Consider the following 26,834-nt stretch of genomic DNA (forward strand, 5'->3'; position numbering starts at 1 on the left):
GGCATGCTCCTTTTTAACACAGAAGTGCAGCCCACAGATATAGGTGCCAGCTTGCAATGACCAATCTGGATCTAAACAGCCAGTTGTTCAGATGAAGGAGCACTATTTGCCGGTGCCTTTGCAAACTTCAACAGACAAAGCTAATAAAACCTTGCCTGGCAGGCTGCGTCTAGGTTCTAGGTAGGTTACCTTCCACATACTCTAAACAAGCAGGCCATGAATTAATCCTCTTTCTTACATGTTGCTCAGTGTGAACTGCAGTTACTGCTAGTAACAGCTCTGAACAAAAGGGATGTCCCCATAGCATCTGTTTTTAGCAAGAGTAAGCAGAAATTACTGCAGGGCGTCTACCAAAGCCGGTCTCAGGGATGTGCAATATGGGCATGCCTCTTCACCCCTCATTTGGTGACAATGAAAAGAAGTATGACAAAAGACATAGAGATGTCATAGACACCCATCCCTACCCCAAATCCCACTAAGCAGGGCGGCGGAAAACAACAGCCAGTCTTGGCAGTGGCACTCCATTATATCTAGGGGTACAGGGAGTGAAAGAAGCAGCTGGGTGCCTCACTGGGGAGCGACTGTGATGTTGTAGTAAGGAATCAGTATCAGGACGTTAGGAGATTGGCATCTCTTGGGACATTCACTCAAAAGTATGTTTCACAGAAAATTGATTGACAGTCTTACAATTAAATGCAAGTACTGAACACAACTGTTTTAGTCCTTTAATCGCAGGGGCATGGATCTGGAGTGAGAGGCGTGGCACCAGGTATATTTCACTCTGGTCAGCAGACTTAGAATTTGGGCTGGTAGGTGTCGGTAAAAGTTTCAAGCTCTGAAAACAATAAATATTTACTCTTATGATTTTATTCCAGAGATATTCTTGTATCAGTTTTCTTACCGCTCCTGAGTAGTAAAATCAACATCCTTTGATGAAGTATTAAACAGTTGTCCAGAGTGTCTTGTAACATAGCTGGGGAATGCAGTACACAAGGCCCTTGCCTGGAATGAAAAAGGACTGTGTGCAGGAATCTGCAACAGCAAGATTAAGGAGAAATAAATGTGAGACTTCACTGAACTAACCAACAGTATAAACTTAAGTTTATAGACTGCTTTACATTTCAAAGCACTTTACAAAGACTGACCAACGGGAACCGACCAAAATCTGGATTGTTTTATAAACATTAGTAAAAAGTAAGGCAGGTTCTAGCACCAAGAAGTCCCGCTGCCATTTTTCATGCTTTTACAATCATACCCTCCTAGTTAAAAAAAATGTCTCTCCCCCCGTCCCTGTGTGAAAGTTCCACACAAACAACAGGGGAAACTGATTAAACAACTATGCAGGGGAAACAGTGAAACTGACTACATGCAGAGCGCTATTAAATACACCAGTAAAGAAATTTAAAATAGAGAAAAATGATGTTTTTAATTTATAGTCATCTTCTATGTTACATGTAATAATTTCATACAGGCATGTCTTTTTCACTTATATTGCAAACTCTGTGGGGCAGGGACTTTCTCAGATATATGTTTGTACAACACCTAGAATAATGGGGCTCAGGCCTCTAGGTACATTTATTGTAATATAAATTAGTTTTTAAAATTGAGAATTCAGGAATTTCCAGCATTTGTTAAGTCATGCTCAATCCACTACACAATGCTGTATGTATAGTTAACTTGTCACTTTGTGAATCCAGAAAATTCATTGTAGGTTATTAGGAACAAAATCAGACTTGTGAATAGAAAGAAACTGGAGTACATACTGAAGAACCTGGTGCTTTGGTCCGAATCCTTGCCTGCCTTATTTCTTTGAGATGAATTATACTTTCAAGAGGGGAAATCGCTACTTTAATCTGCCCTCTGCATTGTCCACTGAAGTCTGTAATATTGTACCACCCACAGACTAACTGGAAGCCAGAAAGAAGGGGCGAGAGATCCACAGATGCAAATCCTATCACTCGTTCAACATCTGTGGGGAAAGAAGAGTGTAAATCACGCAGTTAAAACTAAGGTGTGCAAGCGTAACATTTGCACTGTTTAAAACAATCAGTTACACAGCCCTGAAACTTTACACAGCTTTACAGAGCAAACCTCAAAAAGTATATAGTAAGCAGAGAAGACAAAAGGCAAAGGCCAAGTTCAGGTAAAAAGGGAGTGAGGATTATGGAGTCTGAGAACAAAGTAGAAATGACACATGGAAGGAGTGAGTTTTTAGGAAGGGTTGAAGGAGGAGACAGGATGTCTGCTGGACACGGAGAGGGAAAAGGTTTCAAATGTAGGAGAGAATAGGAGTGTAGACATGAAACCAAGATGGTGAAGGAGGAAAAGAAGGAAGCTGTAAAGCAACAATATAGGGACGAATAGAGGGAGAAATGTCAGAGACATGTGTGGTAGTAAGATTACGTAAAGCCTTAAAGTTGAGGACAAGGAGCCTGAATATGATGTTCTTAAAAACAGAAAGACAAGGAAGGTATGTGAGGAAGCAATGACGTGACTGGAGTGGTCAGGGAAGGAAGTGGACTTGTGGATAGAATGCAAGAGTCTGAGCACATAAGCAGGGTGGTCAGAAAGCAGGTTACAATAATCAAGAAGAAAGTGACCCAGGCCCAGACAAGTGGTTTTAGTGGTGGGGACAGTGAGGAAAGGGCAGACTACGGTGATGAGGAGTAATGGGACCTAGCAAGAAATCGGTTATAAAGGGGGAGGAGAAGAGAGATGCCAAGATTAAACCAAAGCTGTGAGCCTGGGAGACAGGAAGGTTAGTGGAGCTGGTGACCGTGATAGAGAAGGGAGGCAAAAATCAGGAATTCAGTTCTGGAGAGATTGATTTTGGGTTGGAGGGGGCACATCCAAGAGGAATAGTCAAAGAGGCATCTGGAGACTATAATAATTCTCTCCTTCTGTCTAGTTTAACATCATGTTAATTATTCTATTAAATATTTCCCTTATTCAAAATAGCAGCAGTGTTAAAGATATTAAAATAGATACAGTAAAGGACCCAATGCACTAAGGATTATGTAAAAACTGCTATTGCACTCACAAACCCTTTCCCTGCCTGGCAGAAAGTCTAGGTAAGCCTCTAGGGTCTTGCAGATTTTGTCCAAAAGAAAGTCCAGCTTTCCTACTCCATCCCAGGTTTCAATCTCTGGTGGGCTGACAGTGTCTCACAGCATGCCACAGTTCCAAAACACCTATAAATGATTTGTTTACATAGAAGTGTATTAAGGCTGCATGTAACATAGATGGTTAGTGATATGGGAGTTGTAGGTCTGTGGATTTCTACTTCACTCCGGGTAGGAACAGTTGGAATGATGCTGTGGGACACCTCAGCAGACCACCAAGGAATCAGGGGGCTTCTAAAAACATAAGGAAATGAGTAGGGGTGCAGGCGTAAATTTGAAATACCAAATAACTATACACATTAACTTGAGGCCATTGAAATTATTTTTAAAACAGATGTACCAGAAGCCATTCAAGAGCTCTAATCATTAGTTAGAGACATGTTTAGACTTGAAAAAAAATAATCACAAATGCATTTTAAAACCAGTTCTTCTCTCTTTCCCTTAGCTGCAAAAACTCACTGTTGCTATTGCAGTTGTTGATATTACCAGCCCTTAGATCAGTGTAAGAAGTGCCGTAACTTGAGGGCCTGAACTCACGCTTTGGCAGGTACAATGCCTTCACTTCACCTCTGTTATTACAAGAAGGGTTATTCACTTATGAACTGAGATACCAGAAAGGCTAGTGATGCAAGAGGCATGGATAGCTTGAACAGTTGAAGGGAAAAGTAAATACATTTTGAAAAAACAGGGGAGTAATGGAAAACGAGAGAGTTGAAAAAAAAACTTTTAAGGCCAATTTGTGGAGCTCCATGACCCGCTTCTGGATCTAGGATTTCTTTTGGTTCTATTTACCAACTGATATTCCCTTTTCATTTTCAAAGCGCTTTTAAAATGCCTGTGTGTGATTGTTGTTACACTGTTATGTTTATTGCAATAACTTGTCTGTTCTCTCCTGCACATGTCAGCAGGTACAGGGACAAACAATCCTACCAGCAAACACAAAAGAGGACATTGTTTGGGTTACTCCAGCAGTTCAAGTTATTCTTTTGGGAAAAAAACTTTTAGCAGAAATTGTGTCAATGGCTAATGGAGGTTTTTTAACAATAGGACAAAAGTCTATCAGACTTATACACTTTTTGTGGACTCAAAATAAAAGTTTCTGTGGCAAAAATCAGCCAGCTAAACTTTAATACATTTTTAAAAATTAGTATTTTGAGTCAGCACTGGAGGGAAAAATAATAAAATACAGCTCTCTCCCCAACATCAGAGCATTTTTTTTTTAACTTAAATTTGTTTTGTAGCAATTAAACATTGGAGGATCTAGTTTAACAATGACATGAGCAAACAGTAATCGGGACAATGAGTACCTTTACCAATGTAACAGCAAACAGGATGTATGGATAAAGTGAATACCTACAACTTAGGTATGTTGCCAGGCACAAGGCCTATGTCAAAATGCTTCCAGCTGTCTCGATAAATGCTAATATTGGCTATAACTTCATTTTTTAAAGTCTGTTCATGCTGCTATAAAAGTACTTGGTTACATTTTGGTAATAACGGGCAAAGGAGTCCAGCCCTGAGTAGCTGTGGCAGAGGATCAAAGTAGTTTACCTTCCAACAGAGCTGTAATCTTTACCTGTAAATCAGATTCTAGTTTAAATACTGCCTGTAAGAAGTAAACCAGGGGAATCACACAAACATTTCCTGTTAGAATTGCCTGGACTTGTAAGGATTTGTGGGGTGCTGGGTTACAGGCTCTCAGGCTGACGAGATGAGCCTGGTACATATGGGAGCTGGTAAGAACCTGGCCTTACATGCTTTCCTAAGGATTAGGGGAAGGTCCACAAAAAAGCCTAAAATGAGGCTCTGGAGAGAAATGGGACTGAGGCCATAAATTAGCAGAATGATACCTGCCTCTGCTGAAAGCAGGAGACACTGGAGTTTGTAAGCCATTGCAGAACACTCTTCAGCTAACTCTGGAAGGAACAAATAAAAGGAAAAAGAAATAATAATCCATCTCCCCTCCCCAGGAAAATCTGACTTCTAAAATCCTGTCAATTTAAATTAGGTGAGAAGCAAGGTTTGAAACCTAAACTTAACTAAAACTAGCTAAAAGCTTCTCTCAGTTGGAGGAACTTTGGCAAACCAGGAAATGAATGGGACTGCTTAGCCAGTATAGCCCTCTAGGAGACCAATTACCCACTGCGTGCACTGCACCAGGGGCTTCTCTGCATTGCACCATGGTGGTTTACCTGCTTTATGCCATACTTTGAAGACCAGGGTTTGTTGTGGATCCAACAGAAGTTCTTTGGATAGTCTATTAAGAATAAAATCATCATAATCTGTTATGCAGAACAATAAAATTTGTCAGAAGCTAGCATGGCAAAGTGTCTCTGGAATTTCAATAACATTTTGTCTACCTTATAAAAAGTATTCTCTGAATAATGGGGGAAAAACCCAGTGTAGGTCCTTAAAAATGTACATAATTACTGCTACATGGGCTTGTTTTCTGCTTACCCAAGGAGTAAGTTTTATTTTTTTTTCTTCTAAAATATTTTTAAATTAGGGTAGTGAAAACAGCAGGGAAAAAAAGAGAGAACTGTGAAAATACTATCAAGCACTATAGTAGCAAACTTTTAATAAAGATTAAGATGGCCACCTGAAACACTGTAACCTAATTTCTGAAAAAACACCTCCCCAAAATAGTGATGAGACAAAATCCCTTATTTCCCCCAAAGCGTTTTCAGGTCACTTGGCATATTTCTAGTATTCAAGACTGGCTCGGAGCACAAATAACCTTAGAAAATAAAACTTGTAACTGCAGCTATCAATGTCTGAATGATTGGTCTCTGCATTATAAAAACAACTGTCTAGCCGGCAAACTTGTCTCTGTGAAGTCACTGGTATAATTTCCACACAGTCTATAACTGACAAGTTAGTGCCTAACATGCTAAATACAGTTTATTTATTGAGAGACAACGTGGGAGAGGTAACATCTTTTATTGGACCAACGTCTGTTGGTGAAAGAGATGAGTTTATCCAGAGAGCTCTGTGTAAGCACCAAAGCTTGTCTCTCTCCCTAACAGACGTTGGTCCAATAGAAGTTATTACCTCACCCACCTTCTCTCTGTAATATTTTGGGATCAACACGGTTACAACAACACTCCGTATAACAATGGAAGATATTTTATTCACTGATTCACGGTGGTTGGTCTCTTTTAGTTTAGAAAATCCTAATGGCAACTGCTTCAGGTTTAATTCGAACCCCTGACTTCAAAACTTTGCAGAAACCCTGAGATCCCCACCACAGACGTACTAGTGTACGTTATTTATTAATTGTATTGTGGCCTAAGAACCACAGCCATGGACCAGGACCCCATAGTTCTAGGCATTGTACAAACTTAATAAAAAGACATTGAAGTGCTACGAAAGTTCAAAGAACTTCGCTAACATTAATGAATTAATCCTCACAACAGCTCTGTGAGGCAGAAAAATGTTATCAGCTCCATTTTACAGGTGGGGAAACTGAAGCACAGAGATGTTAAATGTCTTGCCTAATATCACATGAGAAGTCTATGGTACAGTCAGAAATACAATACGGGTCTGACTCCTGGTCCTGTGTTTTAGCCCAGACCATATCTTCCCTCGTACAACTCAATCCAGACATTCTAGGCCCTAGAGCTACTGTAAGATATGCAAACATTGATTTTCAGCTGCAACAAGCTTAGCAAGGCTCCTAGGGCTTTGGCCAGAGAAAGCCTCTCTCTGTTTACTTGGTTAAAGCTGCTGCTTCTGGACCACAAGGGGACTTGCACAGAACTGTGAATGGTGATAAAATAACGTGTAGGAATCATAACAGGGCAGGTCCAGTTACTGGAGGACCACTTTGCTAAGTGCATCTATTCATTCAATGTCTGGCCACTAGCTGCCAGACACCATGGCTCTGAAAGTGTCTGCCTCTGAAAGGCATTACATACCTTGTTTGCTGCTGAAAGTCCCAAACTGGCGAGTCAGTGTTTTCTATTATTGCAGTGGCTATTGGAGCATCTGCATCAGCAACTGCAAACGTCACATAGCTACTGGGTGCTGTCACTCCACGTTCGGTGAGAGGACTCCCTAAAATACAGTGAATTGTGGTTAGAATAAGGCAGCTGATTAATCATTTCATTCAAAAATTAAGTATTGTCTTACCAACAGAACAAACCTATTAGCTACAGATAATAACGGTTGCGCCATGTGACAAAGATAAAAATTGTGCATCATGGCAAAGGCCAGCTCAACCTAACCGCTGGTGGTTTCCTTAGGGTAGCAGAGCTAGCCCAGAATGTTGCTGACATTCACTAGCTCCAGTCAGGATATGAGTGGAGTGCAAAATACTATTGTGTACCTTTACTATGAAAGTGACTCTAAAAAGGACATCAGGGGTTCTGTGATTGTTGATTACAGATAAAAATTTGCCAAGGTGGTTTTTTGTTTGTTTTTAATAAATACTAATCAGCCTTGCAAATGCATCCCAGGATCCAAAAGTCAAACTGGGTTATTTCTGGCTCATCTCACCAGTAACCAGTATTAAAAATTCCTCCTGACAAATTCTGCCTTCAGTTACACCCGAGCAACACCATTCTCATCAATGGGGTTTTGTAGGTATAACTAGGGGCAGAACTGGTCACATAGTTAGAAATTAATTAGCAATTTTGTGGTTAATGCAAAACTCAAAATAGAACCCAGCTCACTCCCCCAGATCTGGAATAGATCCAGAGAAGGGCTACCAGGATGATCAGAGGAATGGAGACTCTATCGTACGAAAGGAGAATTAAGGAGCTTGTCTTGTTTAGCCTGACCAAATGAAGGCTGAGAGGAGACATGATTGCTTTCTATAAATACATCAGAGGGATAAATACCAGGGAGGGAGAGGAGTTATTTAAATTAAGTTAAGCGCCAATGTTGGCACAAGAAAAGACGGTTACTCACCGTTGTAACTGTTGTTCTTCGAGATGTGTTGCTCATATCCATTCCATTAGGTGTGTGCGCGCCGCGTGCACGATCGTCGGAAGATTTTCTACCCTAGCAACACCGGCGGGTCGGCTGTGGAGCCCCCTAGAGTGGCGCCTTCATGGCGCTGAATATATACCCCAGCCGACCCGGCGCCCCCTCAGTTCCTTCTTGCCGGCTACTCCGACAGTGGGGACGGGGGGCGGGTTTGGAATGGATATGAGCAACACATCTCGAAGAACAACAGTTACAACGGTGAGTAACCGTCTTTTCTTCTTCGAGTGCTTGCTCATATCCATTCCATTAGGTGACTCCCAAGCCCAACTTAGGTGGTGGGGTCGGAGTGAGACATTGCTGTGTGCAAAACCGCTGATCCGAAAGCAGCATCGTCCCTGGACTGCTGCACTAGTGCATAGTGAGCTGTAAACGTGTGGACTGATGACCAAACCGCCGCTCTACAAATGTCCTGGATCGGAACTTGCGCCAGGAAAGCAGTCGAGGAGGCTTGGGCCCTCGTGGAGTGGGCGGTGAGGTGCGGTGCTGAGACACCTGCCAGGTCATAGCAAGTCCGGATGCAAGACGTAATCCAGGAGGATAGGCGTTGTGAGGAGACCGGTGAGCCTTTCATTCGGTCGGCCACTGCAACGAAGAGTTGCGTCGTCTTTCTAAAGTGCTTTGTGCGGTCAACATAGAAGGCCAGGGCCCTTCGTACGTCCAGGGAATGCAAACGTTGATCCTGGCGAGTGGCATGTGGTTTGGGATAAAAGACCGGGAGAAATATGTCCTGGTTGATATGAAATGTAGAAACCACCTTAGGGAGAAAGGCAGGATGTGGACGAAGCTGCACTTTATCCTTATGAAAAACTGTGTAAGGGGGCTCAGATGTAAGCGCCCTGAGTTCAGAAACGCGCCTTGCTGAGGTGATGGCTACGAGGAAGGCTGTCTTCCAGGATAGATACAGAAGAGAACAGGTGGCCAGTGGCTCGAACGGAGGACCTGTGAGTTTGGAGAGAACCAGATTGAGATCCCACGTCGGGACGGGATGACGCTGTTGTGGGTACGTCCGGTCTAAGCCCTTGAGGAATCTAACGACCATCGGGTTAGAGAATACCGAGGACGCGAGTTCCCCTGGGTGAAAGGCCGATATAGCGGCCAGGTGAACTCTAATTGAAGATGTCGCCAACCCTTGTTGTTTTAGGGAGAGGAGATATTCCAATATGAGAGGAATGGGTGCCTGCAACGGGAACGTGGCTCGTTGTTCGCACCAACAGGAGAACCGTTTCCACTTGGCCAGGTACGTGGTCCGTGTTGAGGGTTTTCTACTGCTCAGCAGGATCTGTTGGACAGAGTGTGAGCATTGCCGCTCTGCCTGGGTGAACCATGGAGCAGCCACGCTGTGAGGTGGAGTGATTGCAGGTCGGGGTGACGCAGCCGACCGTGGTCCTGAGATATGAGATCCGGACATAATGGAAGCGGGATCGGTGTCTGAACCGAGAGCTCCAACAGTGTGGTGTACCAATGTTGTCTCGGCCACGCTGGAGCAATCAGAATTACCTGTGCCTGGTCTCTGCGCAATTTGAGCAGTACCTTGTGGACCAGAGGAAACGGAGGGAATGCATAAAACAGGTGGTCTTTCCAGGGAAGGAGAAACGCATCCGAGAGGGAGCCCGGAGCTCGACCTTGTAGGGAGCAGAACATGTGGCACTTCCTGTTGTCTCGGGATGCAAACAGGTCTATCTGGGGAAACCCCCACTTCTGGAAGACGGAATGTATGATGTCCGGACGGATAGACCACTCGTGCGTCTGGAAGGACCTGCTGAGTCGGTCCGCCAGAGTGTTCTGGACTCCAGGGAGGAACGATGCCGTGAGATGGATTGAGTGGGTGATGCAGAAGTCCCACAGGCGAATGGCCTCTTGGCATAGAATTGACGAACGTGCTCCTCCTTGCTTGTTGATGTAAAACATGGCCGTGGTGTTGTCGATGAGAACCAACACACAGCGGCCACGTAGGAGATTGAGGAATGCCTGGCACGCCAGGCGCACCGCCATCAATTCCCGAACATTGATATGCAGGGCTAACTGGGGTGCAGTCCACAGGCCCTGGGTATGGTGTTCGTTGAGATGGGCGCCCCAACCCAGAGATGAAGCGTCTGTGACCAGGTGCAGAGAGGGTTGTGGGGCGTGAAATGGCATCCCCTCGCAGACCACATTGTGATCTAGCCACCAGGTGAGGGAGGCCAGGACCGAGTTCGGGACCGTGACCACCATGTTCAGGCTGTCCCGATGTGGACGGTATATTGATGACACCCAGGTCTGGAGTGGGCGAAGCCGAAGTCTGGCATGCCTGGTTACGTACGTGCAGGAAGCCATGTGACCCAGCAGGGTAAGGCACGACCTCACCGTGGTAGTTGAGAAGGCCTGTAGCCCTTGAATGAGGTTTGTGATGGTGCCAAAGCGGTTGTCTGGCAGGATGGCTTGTGCACGTTTGGAGTCGAGAACTGCTCCGATGAATTCTATTCTCTGGGTAGGTTCTAGAGTGGATTTGTCCTTGTTGAGTAGGATGCCCAACTCGTTGAATGTGTGCACTATTCTGTGGACGTGAGCTTGAACTTGCTCCTTGGTGCGACCGCGTACCAGCCAGTCGTCTAGGTACGGGAACACCTGTATCCCTTGTCGACGAAGGTACGCTGCCACGACAGCCATACATTTCGTGAACACTCTTGGGGCCGAGGATAGGCCGAAGGGAAGGACTGCAAACTGGTAGTGCACCGTGTTTACCACGAATCGCAGGAAGCGTCTGTGAGGTGGGTAAATTGTGATGTGAAAGTATGCGTCTTTCATGTCGAGGGCGGCGAACCAGTCTCCAGGATCGAGGGAAGGGATAATGGCCCCCAAAGAGACCATGCGGAACTTCAACTTTACTACGAATTTGTTGAGTGGCTGAGTAAACCTTACGGCCAAACAAATCGAGCCGCTTAGCCTCTTTTGATTTAGGCGCTGCAGCCTGCTGGCCGTGTCGCTCTCGTGCGTTCACTGATGCCACCACCAGTGAACACGGTTGGGGGTGGGTATACAAGTACCCGTAGTCCTTAGACGGGACAAAGTATTTCCTTTCCACCCCTCTCGCTGTGGGTGGGATAGAGGCAGGAGTTTGCCATATCGTATCCGCATTAGATTGTATCGTGCGGATCAGGGGTAACGCTACCCTCGATGGGGCATCCGCTCCGAGGATATTCACTATCGGGTCGTGCACCTCCACTACCTCCTCCGCCTGCAGGTCCATATTACGGGCCATCCTGCGCAGAAGATCCTGGTGAGCCCGAAGATCTATTGGAGGTGGGCCCGTGCACGATGTGCCCGCCACTGCCTCGTCCGGCGAAGAAGAGGAAGATGCCTCCGGTGGAACAGGATCCAAGGGCTGGTCCTGGTCTCCCTGTTCCTGGGCCGGAGCATCACCTGCGCCTGGGTCCAGGGCGTCAGGCGGTGCGGACACGGAAGAAGCCTCCATGTCCCCTGGTGGAGGCCGAGAGATGGTGGACTCCGGGGCCCTTCTGACGGAGTGACTCGAGCGAGAGGTCGAGGGTATTGGAGCCCCTTGCTCCTGATGGTACGCCCACGGGGTCCAGAACGACCAGTGAGATGGGCCATGAGAATGGTCCTCTGTCATCTCCCGCCAATGTCCCAAGTCCTGTTCCTCGGCTTGCCCTTGAGGGGGATATGCCGATCTCGAGAGGTCCTCCGAGGAGTGGGACACCGATCTCGATGGCCACGGCGGTGCCGAGAGCGTCGAGACGATTCCCGTGGGCTGCGGTGCCGCACGGTGCCGGTCCGGAGTTGATCTATCTCTAAGCGGTGCCGGCGATCGGTGCCGGGACCGTGACCGGTGCCGATGACCTCGTCGGTGCCGGGAGTCAGATCTGGACCTCGACGAGGACCTGGAGTATGCCCGGTGCCGGGAGCGGCCTCTCGACGTCGAGCGTCGACCGTAGCGGTGCCGAGAACTACGTCTCGACGTTGATCGGTGCCGACGATCATAGCGGTGTCGAGACGTAGAGCGGTGCCGCGAAGAAGATCTTGGCCGCGAGTACGACCGGTGCCGAGGCGATATTCGGTGCCGGGACTGCGAGCGGCGTGGGGACCTGCTTCGGGACCTGGATCGGTGCCGAGGTTCCAGCCCTTGCGATGGAGGGCGCATCAAGGCAGGTTTCCCCCTCGACTGTACCGGGCGAGTCAACGGTGCCTTCGGTGCCGGTGGTTGGGGCGGTGCCGGCTCTGTGAGAGCTATTAAGTCTCTCGCCGCCTCGAAGGTCTCTGGAGTCGACGGGAGGCACTGTATAACCGCCAGTCTCGGTGGAGACGCTATCTGCACCGGACTCAACGGCTTCGGCGCCGGAGTCGACGGTGCTGGAGGCACCTGTTTCCGGTGCTCCACCGGCGGACGCGGCTCTACCCCCGGCACTGGGGGAGCCGGCGTCTTCGGCACGGAGGCCCCCGTCTTATGGGCTTTTTTATGCCCTGGGGATAATGAACGGCGCCTAGGCACTTGCTGTGCTTGCGGTGCCGACAAGGTCCGGTGCCGGGGAGGCTTGTCCGACGCCACTCGCGTGGTCGTCGTGGCCGGTGCCGCCGGGGCACTGCGCACCGAGGCGCTAGGTGCCGGGGCCTGACTTGTAGATGGAGCGTCAGGACTAAGTGCCGCCTCCATCAGAAGTTGCCGGAGCCGAAAGTCCCGCTCCTTCTTGGTCCTTGGTCTGAAGGCCTTACAGATCTTGCACTTATCTGTTTGATGGGACTCTCCCAGGCACTTCAGACAGGAGTCGTGCGGGTCGCTCGTGGGCATATGTTTAGCGCAGGAGGCGCACTGCTTGAAGCCGGGAGCTTTGGGCATGAGCCCGTACCCGCGGCCGGGGGAGAAAGGGGGAGACGACCCCCTTAATCCCCTGAACTAGTATAACAACTAAACAACTTTTACAAACTATTTTAACTATTTAACTATTTAACACTAGAACTGTAACTATAACTATAACTGCTAATAACGAACGAAGCTAGGGAGAGTGGAGATCAGCTATGCCGCGCTCCACAGTTCCAACGACCGTCAGGGGCGGTAAGAAGGAACTGAGGGGGCGCCGGGTCGGCTGGGGTATATATTCAGCGCCATGAAGGCGCCACTCTAGGGGGCTCCACAGCCGACCCGCCGGTGTTGCTAGGGTAGAAAATCTTCCGACGATCGTGCACGCGGCGCGCACACACCTAATGGAATGGATATGAGCAAGCACTCGAAGAAGAACAAATGGATATAAACTGTCCATTGATCAGTTTAGGCTTGAAATTAGATGAAGTTTTCTACCCATTAGAGGAGTGAAGATTGGAACAGCCTTCCAAGGGAGTAGTGGGGTCAAAAAACCTAACTTGTTTTAAGACTGAGATGGATAAGTTTATGGAGGAGATGGCACAAAGAGATTGACAACAATTGCATATGGCCCATTCATGACTGCTGTTTGCAAATATCTCCAGTGGACTGAGGGGGAGGGCTGTGACTACAGAGAATTCTTTCCCAGGTATCTGACTAGTGGGTCTTACATATGCTCAGGGTCTAACTGATCACCATATTTGGGTTCAGGAAGAAACTTTCCCCCAGGTCAGACTGGCAGAGTTCCTGGGGGGGTTTTCACCTTCCTCTGCAGCGTCTGGCATGGGTCATTTGCTGGTTTGAACTAGAGTAAATGGTGGATTCTCTGTAACTTGAAGTCTTTAAATCAAGATCTGAGGACTTCAGTAACTCAGCCAGAAGTTGTGGGATCCTATTGCAGGAGTGGGTGGGTGAGGTTTTGTGGCCTGCAGTGTATCGGAGGTCAGACTAGATGATCACGATGGTCCCTCCTGGCCTTAAAGTCTATGAGATTTGTGTTGGCTCTGCAGGGCCCTTAGACTGATTGGTGACTGAATACGTTCCTGTACCAAACACATCTATTTAGAACCATTACAACACAGGAACCCATCTGCTGTCAGGCTTGAAATAATGAAATGTGCACCACCTAACAGACAAATGCAAGGTGCCAAAGATGTCCAAGGATTAGTACTTTTTTTATGTAATGTCTCACAAACATAACAGGTTCAGAACATTCCTGTAACCCCATGTATAGATAAAGAACTGAGGCAGAGAGAGAAAAATAAGCTCTGTCTACACTACGCTCGCCCCCAAAAGAAACCTCCCCCCCACTTCTACCACCAGTCAGCTCCCATGGCAGCAATACGTGGGACTTCTTGACATAGTAAGGTGCTGGAAGACTCTGGGGTTTTTGCCATAGTGTCATCTAGACATTCTCTGAGCAGGGATGAACACGGTGGTTAGAGCACTGGGGGCCACTGGCACCCCACCTGCACTTGTTGTCCGACTGGTATTCCTATCACTGGTGGAGCTGCATCAGTGGGAAATTTTAGGGGGGAAAAAGTCTAGTGCATACAAGGCCTAAGTCAGTGGTTCTCAAACCTTTGTATTGGTGACCCCTTTCATACAGCAAGCCTCTGAGTGCAACCCCCTCATAAATTAAAAACACTTTTTTTTATATTTAACACCATTATAAATGCTGGAGGCAAAGCGGGGCTTGGGGGTGGAGGCTGACAGCTCGTGATCCCCCATGTAATAACCTCTTGACCCCCAGTTTGAGAACCTCTGGCCTAAGTGATTTGCTCAAGAGGAAACAGTCCATCCCACAGCAAAGAACAACTGATCTACTGAGTCCCAGTCCCATTTTCTTAACCACAAGGCCATAGATAATGGGCTCTGACTGGCCTTCCCCGAAGTGGTTGTAAAACCGGATTCTAAAAGCTTTAGGAAACACTGTTTTTAATGCAAGTGCAGACAGGAGCTTAACAACATAAAGCTGAGCTACCACAGACGCCATACATTTTGCAATGTAGAGGTGAAAGCTTTGCAAGGCTTTTGTTACAAGCAGATTATTATGAATTGCATAAAAACAGTTCAGGACGGGAAACACAAACACTTCCCCCCAATTTTTTGTTTTCTAAAAACCTGGGAGAAGTCTTGTGAGAAACAAGATAAAGTAATCAGTTAATTGGTTTGACCTAGTTTGGCTCCTCAGGCAAACAATGTGCATTCACAGTAACACAAGGTCATATCCAGGAATCTGGACACTTTCCAAAAACTAGAAGACATGGAATATAAAGTACCTAGGAAAGCATTGGGGGCGATATATTCTCTGGTCATCTGCACTGAATTATATTGGAAAAATGAGATGCTAAGAGTCTGGCCTGATTTGTGCCCTTTGGGAGGGTCCTTCAACAGAGAATTCCCACCCCTCAATTTTCTCTCTCCTTTGCAACTCTTCTTCTTCAGTGGTGTGAACACTAGCAAGCTTTGCAGCTATAATTCACTATGCTGCAGTTCTAACCGTGGTAGAAGCTATAGTAGAAAGAGAATTTTGGTATTTTTACCACTGTGCTGTCTAATTGCCAGTGGAGCTGTTCCAGTGATGAATTACAGCTACACAATTTGCTAGTAGGTGAGGCTTTAGTCAAGGAGGTGGGGTGGAAAGGACTCTCTTTGGAACCAAAAATACCACTCCTCTATCAGCCAGAGAGGTTGCTATTGATCACTTCCTCCTCTCTGCCTTCAGGGGACCGAGCATGCTGCCTTTGTACTATTGTAAGACCCTTCTGCCCAATAAGGGAGTGGCCAAACTCATAATTTAAACCAGGGTATTGTCTGAGATCATACAGAGCACTGAACATCAGACAGGTCCAAATTAATATTTTGTTCTCCCCATCAATAGTGAGATTTCTTTTGTCTTTGGCAATTTTGTCTCCCCATGTCCCTCTGGTGCTTCCTAAACTCAGTCAATGCCTTTGTAGATAATTTGTTCCCTTCTTGCACACAGATCGCTATTTAAGAAATTCCTACAATTTGCTGTGACAACAGCAAACAAAATTGTGCTTTTTTTCCTGGAGATGACCTGGACGTAGTATTTATCAGAGGGCTCATTTTCAGGGCATTCACATATTAATAGACTTTAGAAATGAGTTCCACGTCAACACTAGAAGCCAACATTTTCCTTCCTTAGAGGTTTTTAGAGGTTTTTAAGGTCAGGCTTGACAAAGCCCTGGCTGGGATGATTTAATTGGGGATTGGTCCTGCTTTGAGCAGGGGGTTGGACTAGATGACCTCCTGAGATCCCTTCCAACCCTGAGATTCTAGGATTCTAACATCTTTCCATAGATGGCAGAGCCCATAACAGGGACATGTCCTAGTATGCTATCAGAGTGTCTCCGTGGGCTGCACTCCATATCAAAAAATAAGGGTGGTTTAAGCAGCCTGCTGCATTTTACACAAATTAGATGCAGCACTTGGGCTCCTGGCAAGTTCAGCAGGAAAAATATATTCAACTTTTCTTCCAGTGAACTGAACTGAACCCCCTGCCACAGGATTTCCAATGAAGGATCAGGAAGAAGGCAGTGTGAGAAGCATCTCATTAGGATCCACTGACTATCATGGTAACAACAAGGTAAGCAGCTACTGCACTATGCCCCTGATTTTAAATCACTTTAATGTAGGAGAATGCTGCTGCATCTACCAAAATGGCAGTTTCACACTTTGTGTGAACAGCCACATAAACCATCTGTAATCCTGCTTGCCGGAAGATTCCTGCCTGTGAATTCTATCCGGGAATGGAATTTCTTCCTCCACACACAAGAAGCATTTCAGAGTTCAGTCTGCTTTTCTTACAAACGTACAAAGAGCTTAAAACTTAAATGGGCACCACAAATTTTGCTATCCTGGGCAGGATTGTGGATGGGGCAGCTCAGATATTGCCTGTGGATAATACACATACGCTTAGATAAGCTGGCAAACCTGTCTGTAATAGATGAGTAGCCAGCTGTCTCTTCACATGTAGGGGCAGAGCTAAGTAAAATGTGCAATCAGCCTTGGCAGTCTATGGCAAAGCTACTGTTTTTCAAGTCCTATTTTGCTTTTCGCTAGGGGCTGTCACTGCCAGGAAGAGCTCAAGCAGCAGTAAGGAGGATCCTGTCTCCTGCAACTACTCCCACCTCCCTCCTTTCCTTCCCCTTTCCTCTCCACCAACCTCCTCTCTGCCTCCATTCATTTCCCTCCCTCCTGGCCCATTCTCTTTCCTTTATCTTCTCTCATCTCCCATCCATCCTTTCCCTGAACCCTTCTCCTTTCAGTCTTCACTGTAACCCCTTCAGCTGTTTATTTCTTCCTTGTTTTCTCTCTCCATCACCCACCCTACATTATTCTCTCATTTCCCCCCCCTTTCTTACTTTCCTCATCCTTATCTCCAGAAATCCTCACAAATCATAGTTCCCACCACTATAATGTTAATCAACAGGTAATTAACATAGGGCTACAGGGGTGATTCAGATAAGAACAGCCATACTGGGTCAGACCAAAGGTCCATCTAGCCCACTATCATGTCTTCTGACAGTGGCCAATGCCACGTGCTTCAGAGGTAATGAACAGAACAGGTAATCAAGTGATCCAACCCTTTCGCCCATAACTAAGTAAGATAAATAGGATTTCTGGATAAAGAGAATCGGGATAACTGAAATTACACTAAGCAACAGAGGGTCCTGTGGCACCTTTAAGACTAACAGATGTATTGGAGCATAAGCTTTCATGGGTGAATGCCCACTTCGTCAGACACATCTGTTAGTTTTAAAGGTGCCACAGGACCCTCTGTTGCTTTTTACAGATCCAGACTAACATGGCTACCCCTCTGATACTTGAAATTACTGTAAATGTCTATTCCTTGGAAATATCAGAAGAACTGAGTAGAAGCATGGGAGAAATTGACATTAGGAAGCTAGTAATGGCACACTAAAGTGACATCAGCAACTTAAAAAAAAAAAAAATCACACCTCCATCTGTTTTCTTCTATTATTGTTACAAGTGACACCCAATATTATTGTAACTAAAATGATGTTAGAGAAAAAAAAATATTTTTTTCAGTTTACTTTGAAAGTAGCACTTTATGTATAGTCAGTTTAACTGTTTCCCCCCATTTTTAATTAAAATGGGAAAATGTGATTGTAAAACCAAAAATTGGTAGGAGGCTCAGAGACAGGTTTAGTACCTGCAGCTAAGTTTTGCTAATTTTTTGAAACTGACTAGCTATTAAGTTGACAATGTTCCATTAAAGTTCCTGAAAAAAAGATCATCCTTAATGTAATAGACAGTAACATTCATTCTATCCGTGTTATCTATAGTATCACAATGAACTTTTCTTTATTAAGATAAATATTCTTGCTGAAACAGGCATAAAATAGTTTCTCCAATTCTTTTCTGTTTGCGAGCACCTCTCTCGGTATTCACAAACAATTCCATCTTAAAACTGACACAAAAGAAACCTTGTTTATTGTGTTCCAAAATCCTTTTAGTAGCAAATAGTATTGCATCAAGTTCCTGAACACACTCAGAGACTGCGACCTTCAGAAGATTTTAGAATCATTGTTCATTTAAAAAAAACAACTTGGACTCAGAGTGTACCAGCAGCACTTGTGCTTAAAGCACGGTTTGTCAATGACCATTTTATTCTTGCTTTTGCAATACCTCATGCCAGTAAACTCCGGTGGGCAATCATTTAAATTAATTCAGCTACATTGTTAAACAATAGATTTCACATTTCTAGGAAAAACTTCAAAGCATTAGCTAATCTGGGCCTTCCTGCACAGTCCTTCCTGGCAGTATTGCTTTTCTTATTAATATTTATTGTTTGCATTCAGGTATTGCCTAGACCCTAGAGGCTCCTATCAGGATTAAGGGCCCACTGTGCTAAGTGACACACACACACACACACACACACACACACACACACACACACACACACACACACACACACACAAAGATGTGGAGGAGTGAGGGTGCACTGGGATGTATGTGGAAATCTCAAGGGATTGATTCACTTCTTTTTCCAATAAAAAGACCTTCATTTAGTACTAACTGCAGGTGGCGGGAATAGCAGACAGTTTAAAAAAATTAAAAAGCTAGCAAGTGTGTCACTTTAGGAGCACACTAAGTGCTAAATATAATCTCACTAAAATGGAATATTTTAAAATATGTTCAGAATTAACAGATTGGAAGATATATTAAAAAAGCAATTATTGGTGCTCATCATCATGGTAACTGGGCATCTGAATATCATTCTTATTTAACAAAGTGGAAAACTGAGACAAAATGACTTGCTCAAGGTTATAGTGAGTTCATTCTAATCTTTATAGATTTTTATATCACCCCTTATCACCATAGATTCTGGCAATTCCCAGATTCCTAGTTTTGTGTCACTAGTTTAGTTCCACAAATTTACAATAAGCTGAAAATTGTAAATCTGAAAGAATCTGAAAGTTCTATCAACACTGACTGGAATTAAGGATGGACAAATAGGCTGCTATTTGGATGAGCCTCTGACTCCAGAATTCAGTGGTCATCTCAATAGATCTATTTTTTAACATTACCCTGCTTGTTTACATTTTGCCCTTGTTCATTTTGCATGGAGATTAGAAACAGAATGGGCAGGTTCACTTTCCGATGCTCATGAACTAACATGATGTCGTGGTATGGGGCTACAGCTCTGCAGGTGAATATTTAAATCCAAACAAAAATTGTTCTGATTGAAATTCAAAACATAATGAAAATATTCCTGTTAATATTAAGTTTTGTAAAATCTCTTGGGCATTGTTTTTATTAAACTGCTGTAAAATATCTGACAATATCTTTTAAAAGAACATATTTTGCAAGAAGATTTCTTTTACCTTTTAAACTTAAGTGCATTGCTCTTTCCACAAGGAGAGTGACAGCAAATGTGTTTTCCAGATCCTTTGTGTTAGTCTCCTCAGATGGTTTCACAACAGGGATTTCTGAGCTTGGGGAATTCAGTTTGTGATTGTGGCTTTTCAAGACTTGCTGGCCTGTGTCAGGAACCTTTTCTGCGCCTTCATCTTCACTGTTACTGACATCTTCAGGACAGTCAAACCCATGAGCAGAAGTAATATGAGTATGAATGGAAGCAAGTGTAATGTGAACTCGTACAGCAGCTCCTGACAGGTTTGAAGCATTGCGCCTGAACACTGGATAGATACCTGTAACAGGGTATTTACAAACAAACAAGACAAAATTTAGTATCTTGGAAAGAGCGGTTATATTTCATGAAGACTAAAGTCTGTTCTCAGATCAGTGGGGTGGATCTCAAATTTGGTAATGTCATATCTACACAAACAGATCCCTCAGGAGTTGTTAGTAACATCAGTCCGTAAGGGGAAAAAGTAATGGGGAACCCCAGGAGAGTTAATTCTTTATTTTCCCACGGACAGCTGAAATTAAGATATACAGCACTTTTTTCTCAACTTCATATGTGAATTGGAAACACTGCCTTTGGCATGATTTTGTGACTGTATCCAGGAAACAAAATTCAGATGCAGCCTGTGAATAGTTTTTGTTTTGAGGGTTTTTTACCTGCAGTTTCTAGTTTTAACCCCACCAGGTTTGAGCCTGGCCAAACGAGGGTCAACTGACTGGTCTAGAACAGGGGTTTTCAACCTTTTTCTTTCTGAGCTTCCCCTCCCCGCCCCCGATATAAAAACTCCACAGCCCACCTGTGCCACAACATCTGGTTTTCTGCATATAAAAGCCAGGGCCGATGCTAGGGGATAGCAAGCTAGGAAACTGCCTGGGACCCCATGCCTCAGGGGCCCCCACAAATCTAAATCGCTCAGGCTTTGGCTTCAGCCCCGGGTGGTGGGGCTCAGGGCCCCAGGCTTCAGCTGCATGCCGTGGGGCTTTGGCTTTCTGCCCTGGGACCTAGTGAGACTAATGCTGGCCCTGCTTGGAGGACCCCCTGAAACCTGCTCGCGTCCCCCACAGGGGGCCCTGGACCTCTGATTGAGAACCATTGGTCTAGAAGATCAGACTGCAAGTTGGCGGGTGGCATGGAATTGATATCACAGTGATGTATGAAATACAGAACCAGAACAGAATAAAAAAGTCCAAGGGTTTTTCCAATTTTCTAGTCCTTTACTTTAACTACTAGCAGACAATGCAGGTTTCTTGTGTTAACTCTAACCAGTGGCTCCTTTGCTGTGCTATTGTGCCTGATTAGAATCTGAATCACTGAACTAGTATTAATGCTGATGAGGAATCCTTCCTCAATTCACTGACACTAATTCTTCACCCATTTTTTGATCACCATTACCAAATTCTTCACCAGCATAACTCACTAAGCTTTGAACTCTGAAGCAAGTGTTTTTACCTTGCTCATCTTTTCAAGAAAACAAAATGAGCCAACAACATAGAAAGGACAAAACAAGGCTGCAACTGGTTTGCTTCAGACAACGACATATGGATGAGGTTAAACCAGCTAAAAAGTACATAAGGAAATGGAATAAAAGAAGGCAGGAAGTGTAAGAATGTTCTTTATAAACTGACCACTAACTGTGAGTGTTCTCCTTGACCTCTGTGCAAGTGCTGCAAGGTCCACAAACGCAGAGCCAATAAGGCGATCTGTATCAAGTGGTCTTTCAACGTTGTTTTCTTTCCCATAGGCCCGCCACACTTGGATTTCTAGCTTCTCCTCTCTGAAGTACCACAACAGTGCTTGGCTCCTTGTCAGTGCCATCTCTTTTGTTTTCTTAAACATCACCGTAATGTGTTTTTCATCTTCAGTTAATTTTGGCCTCTGAAGTGAAGTCCAAATGGCTTCTTGATCATACAATTTATATCGGAGATAGCAGTAAGTGCTTTTATTTATGCGAGTTTGGCCTGCAAGTAGCATGCAATGCACTGGTAACCACACTCTGGGGGTAGAAATCGCCACAGTTGCGGGAGTTTTGCTCAGATGCCATTCGTCATCGTCATCCATACTATCTTCATGGTTTTCCTCATGATTCCAGCCTAAAAGCTTAGCAGCCTCCACAACTCGTTCTCGGTCACCATGATGAGCAAAAGTAATAGAAAGCTCCAGCCCTCCCGCTATGGTTTCCATGATGTTTGTGCAATGAGAAGGCACCAAATCCTCCGGGAGGGTTACTGAGTACCATCCTGTAATACCTTCAACAGAACAACAGAGAGGAATCAGACTCAATTACTACATTTTTGAGAAATGCAAGTAAGAAAAGGGATTTTTTCCCTCCCTGATCATTGTTCCAGGACCAGTACTTGGAAACGTTTGTTCCTTTTGAAAGCGTTTGGTTCATCTAAGTATTTGCCACTTGCCAAGGTTAAAAATTATCTGGCCTTAAAAAATAAAAAATAAATAAAAATCACATGATCCTGATTACCATTTTACTTTAATTTTCCACTTAATTGATGATATGGTTTTACAAGTGAATATCCCATGAAGCTCTAGTTAATAAAGCTGGGATTCCTACCTTCCAGATGGTATATACAAGCCAATTGTTTTTTAAACTCTAAGGTTTGAGAAAGTGGTTGCTAAAATCATATTCAGACTGAAGTGGAAATAAACAAGATTATAATCAGAATGTCCTGATTTCAAGGCCTGATAGTTTGTAACCTGTCAGTGCAAGAAGTGGTTATTTTACACTATGGAAATCTGGGAATCCAACCTTTTGTTTTCTCATTGTATGAGCATTTGTTTATAGCTGTTACATATCACACATCCCTGACTGAATATTGCAAGTTCTGGATTTCAGCCCAGTGTAGCTTTCAATCCCGAGAGTGGTTAATACATAGCATTTGCACCAAAAAAAATTCAGGCAATTAATAATCCCTGGGTCAGTTCACTGTGGGTGTGTATTTTTCCATTTTCTTCTTATGTCCTGCACATACTTCTAGATAATAAGGACTGATTGGCTCCTCTCTCATCAGACGTGCACAAAGAGCTGTGCAACATGTATTCATAGTTTAATATAATAACTATTCCCAACATCTCTCTTTTTCACATGGGCTACCTAGCAGATCATAGCATACCCCAACAGATGATCTCCAATGAACTTAAGTTAAATGTGATTTTAATAAGGAATCTTTAATAAAAAAAAAACCCTAATGCTTATGAGAGAACTTTGGCTTCAGAAAATAGGAAGCAAAACACGTAACCCACATAAGCAATACAGTATGTTACTACCGAAGTACTGTTTATATGGATAATGTCAGTAGTATGGCATTTCCACTTTACCTGATCTTTTGATCAACAGGTCTTTGGTTGGCACCCTGACAGTTCCCAGCAGGTAGTCTCCTGATGTTTGAGTTTTCATTAAACCACTGGCTGTAGAATCAAAATCAAAGATATCCAGACACATCAAGCTGGGATTGATTTAAAACATGCACAAGTATTGGTCTCCTAATGAGAGCTATATCATTTTGTTAGTAGAGATCTAGGGTCATAATATTGGCATATACTTCCCTCCATGAAAAAAAGAAATGTGAAAGTCCACCAAGGAGGCACAACGCATATTGGCCAAATTCAGAATGAAAAACAGTGGAGTAAATAACCACACAGTCGTTGGAAATGCACAGGCAGTGCACTCTACTTATAGGATGTGTGCTCCAGCACTGTTGCGTTCTGGGAGCGTTCTAGGGAGCACTTCCACTACCAACAGGCTCTAAAATAAGCATCAAAGAGCTACAGTACTGTCTACAGAGTAACTGAGTAGCTAACTCATGCCAAGAGTTAATGTTTTTTTTCCTATCACTGAAGGCTGATATATCTTTAATTAAATTGTATTAGAATATTCTACAACATAATGCTATAAAAAGCTTGACGATGTTGCCACTATATTGAGACAACAGAAAAAGTTGCCATCATAAAATTGCATACTATTTTTAAGATACTGGTGCCTTAATGCAGCTGGAGGGAAATCAATTAATCCATTTAAAGATGATGTAAACAATTATACTTAATACTGCTTTTGAAACCTATCCTCCTCTTTTAGAAATAATCTGTAACCTTCTCTACAAAAAGTTACCATTTCAGGCTGTGATCTCATCACATTTCAATCTAAGCAAGGTCAGGCAATGTCATTAGTTCAGTGGGAAATCTCCAGGGGAAACCCAGGGGGCTGCAGGAAATAATACTCATGTTTCAGGAGGAATGCGGTGTTGTTGTAGCTGTGCTGGTCCCAGGATATTAGAGAGACAAGGTGGGTGAGGTAATATTGTTGCGGGACTTTAAGCAAGTCACTTAATTTCCTTCTCTGGTTTCTTCATCTATAAAATGGGAGTAATAAGGCTAACATGCCTTTGTAATGTGTCCTGAAATCCTCATATGAAAGGTGCTATGTAAGTGCAGAACAGCATCACTGTTGTATTGCCTTCTTTTGGATGAGATGTAAAATTGACATCCTGATCACTTGTAGTCGCTGAAAATCCCCTTGAAATATTAGCTGTAGCCCCAAGGGTTTGGCCGAAGTATAACTGGAATAATTACATTTACCTAAATTTCAGTTATACTGAATATTCACTGTGTCTCCTATACCTGAGAAGCTAATGTCAATAACACCATTAGCAATAGCCCCCTAGGATTCCTACCCATTTTTGTTTACCTGACTTGATGCTCTGGTGGTAGATGCAGAAGACTATCTGTGCAGACTGCAAGAGCTCCCCCAGACAACATGCTTCTCCGCTGCTTCTCTGGATGACGAGGTTACATGGGAACTCAGTGTGGTGATCAAACTCCGGGCAGAAAGTTCGAGCCACAGCTCGGGTGGTGCGCTTCTCTCCCTCAGGTAGGAAGGAGAGGTGCATAGAAACATAGGCATTAACTCCCACTTCTGCACTGGATTGAAGTGAAGGGTTCTTTTCTGCCACAGCTCTTCATATAATAAGGAAAAAAAGATAGGGAGACACACCAGGTGTGCTTACAAGTAATCTAGTTAGAAGTACATACGTATGCCACCAAAATGAAGGGGTTTTTAACCCCTAGCTGCACAACGATGAGAACAAAACAGTGGATTCAAGCTGTGCTCTCAGGTCTTGTTTACACAGAGACTTTTTGGGAATCTCCCATCCTTGATCTAGCACTGCAGCAGCTCCATCATGGCTAGTAAAGGCAGGAATTCTAGTGTAGACCGGCTGCTGACAATTTTCAGCTCTTTTTTATCTAGGCCTACTATGATCAGTAATGAAATGGTGGCCAAAACTGCTGTGGCCTGTCTATACTAGTCCCCCTACCACTGCTCGCACCAGTGACTACAGCTGGAACGATAGGTGCTCAGCACCTCTGAAAATCAGGTCCACGAGGGCTACCAGAATATCTCCTTTCATAAAGGAGGCAGCAGGAACACTCCTCAGAGCAGCTGCTACAGAAGGAAGCAAAGAGCAAGACCAAAACTCCTTGAAGACTTTGATTAGCTGATCCAAAGCTCACTGAAGTCAAAGGGAGTCTGTCCACTGGCTTTGAATCAGGGCCTGATTGAGGAGCCCATCAATGCGCTCAGAGAATAGGCCAAAGGACATCGCTCAGGAGTGCTGGGAACCACTCCTGTCCTTAAAGAGCTGACTACTCTGTTTTAACCCTTCCTTCTATAATGCACTAAACTTGCCTGCTGAGACGAACCTTCAAGCCACTTAGCTCTCTTAAAGTAGCATTCCTTTAAAAAGGAGTGTGTAGTTCACTAATTCATTTTGTTTATGTGCTATCATGCAAAATTCGAACCAATGAGAAGAGGGTCCAAAGCACAAAGGTTGGCATAACCTCTTTTCCCTTTAACACAAAGTCTTTTTTACTGTAAAAATTGTGGCTGAATTTAGCTCTGCTCAGTAAAGTGAGGGGCCGAAAGGAATGGCCAGAGCCACATCTGTTATAGGCAGGTATTGTACAAGCTTCCTCCCTAGCCCAGCTTCGCACCACAGACTGGAACTACACCACTGCCTGTTATTTCAGTCCCAGGCCTCTCACGAGCAAACCACCACCACCTAACTCTCCAGTGGTTTGGTGGACAGAAATAGCCACTGATGTTCTTTTCATAGTTATCTTCACTTCTGAACTGAACATTTGAATCTAGATCTCCACAGATGAAGATTAACGAGTGACAATTTGTTCCACCACCATGGCACATTCCTCCCCGCCCCCCCAAGTTATGTTAAGAGAAAATCTTGTCTTAGAATTCGATCTTACCTGGCTGCTGCTTGCAAACCAGCTGCTCTGTGTATTTGTACAGAAATAGAAATGGCTCGAGCAGCTATTACTCCCCCTGCTGTTTTTAGTGAATGTCTGTACCTCACACTCACATCAAGCAAGCCTGGATTTAAAAAAAACAAACAACCTCCATCTGTTGTTTTTTAAATTACAGCCAATGTTAACCAAGATTTATTCTATTAATGTAAGCAAATAATTTCATACCAAAAAAAAAAAAAAAAAAAAAAAATCTATGAAAAGGCAGCATTATTGTTGTATAGTTAAGAATTAAAATAAGTCAGGATTGAATGTCTAGATGCACTTTTGTTCAACCACCAGTTATTGCCTTGATACAGGAGTTACCGTGTGAAATTCTACAGCCTGTGTTATCCAGGAGGTCCATCTAGATAATCCTAATGGCTCCTTCTGACATTCAAATGTATGAATCTATGAAATGAAAGTTAAGGTTGCATCTGCACAACCTTAACTCTGCCCTTTTGTGTGAATTCATTATGATACCTCACTTATATGATACCAAGATGTTGTGATTATATCAGACAGTTGCTTAAAAACAGGGGGGTGGGGAGTAAAATAAAATATAAAATCCTCTGAAGATTTTAACGTCTACAATACTCTCAAAGTTATCAGATTCCCTTTTGCCAATGCAAGTATATGTTCT

General features: G+C 44.2%; 1 protein-coding gene across 3 annotated transcripts in view; it reads right to left on the reverse strand.

The window, feature by feature from the left end:
- C2CD3 (C2 domain containing 3 centriole elongation regulator) overlaps positions 1-26,834 on the reverse strand; it is an 86,502-nt gene that overhangs the window by 28,833 nt on the left and 30,835 nt on the right. For all 3 annotated transcript variants that reach the window (XM_034759200.1, XM_034759199.1, XM_034759198.1), the window contains exons 20-28: positions 26,156-26,279; positions 24,582-24,850; positions 23,216-23,305; positions 21,511-22,131; positions 19,842-20,168; positions 7,040-7,178; positions 5,315-5,379; positions 1,764-1,969; positions 902-1,032 (exon numbers count right to left, since the gene is read on the reverse strand). In XM_034759200.1, the coding sequence (XP_034615091.1) occupies positions 902-1,032; positions 1,764-1,969; positions 5,315-5,379; positions 7,040-7,178; positions 19,842-20,168; positions 21,511-22,131; positions 23,216-23,305; positions 24,582-24,850; positions 26,156-26,279 (1,972 nt within the window). The remainder of the gene's footprint in view (positions 1-901; positions 1,033-1,763; positions 1,970-5,314; positions 5,380-7,039; positions 7,179-19,841; positions 20,169-21,510; positions 22,132-23,215; positions 23,306-24,581; positions 24,851-26,155; positions 26,280-26,834) is intronic.

Source organism: Trachemys scripta, chromosome 1 (assembly GCF_013100865.1).
Source record: "Trachemys scripta elegans isolate TJP31775 chromosome 1, CAS_Tse_1.0, whole genome shotgun sequence".
Classification (NCBI taxonomy): domain Eukaryota; kingdom Metazoa; phylum Chordata; order Testudines; family Emydidae; genus Trachemys; species Trachemys scripta.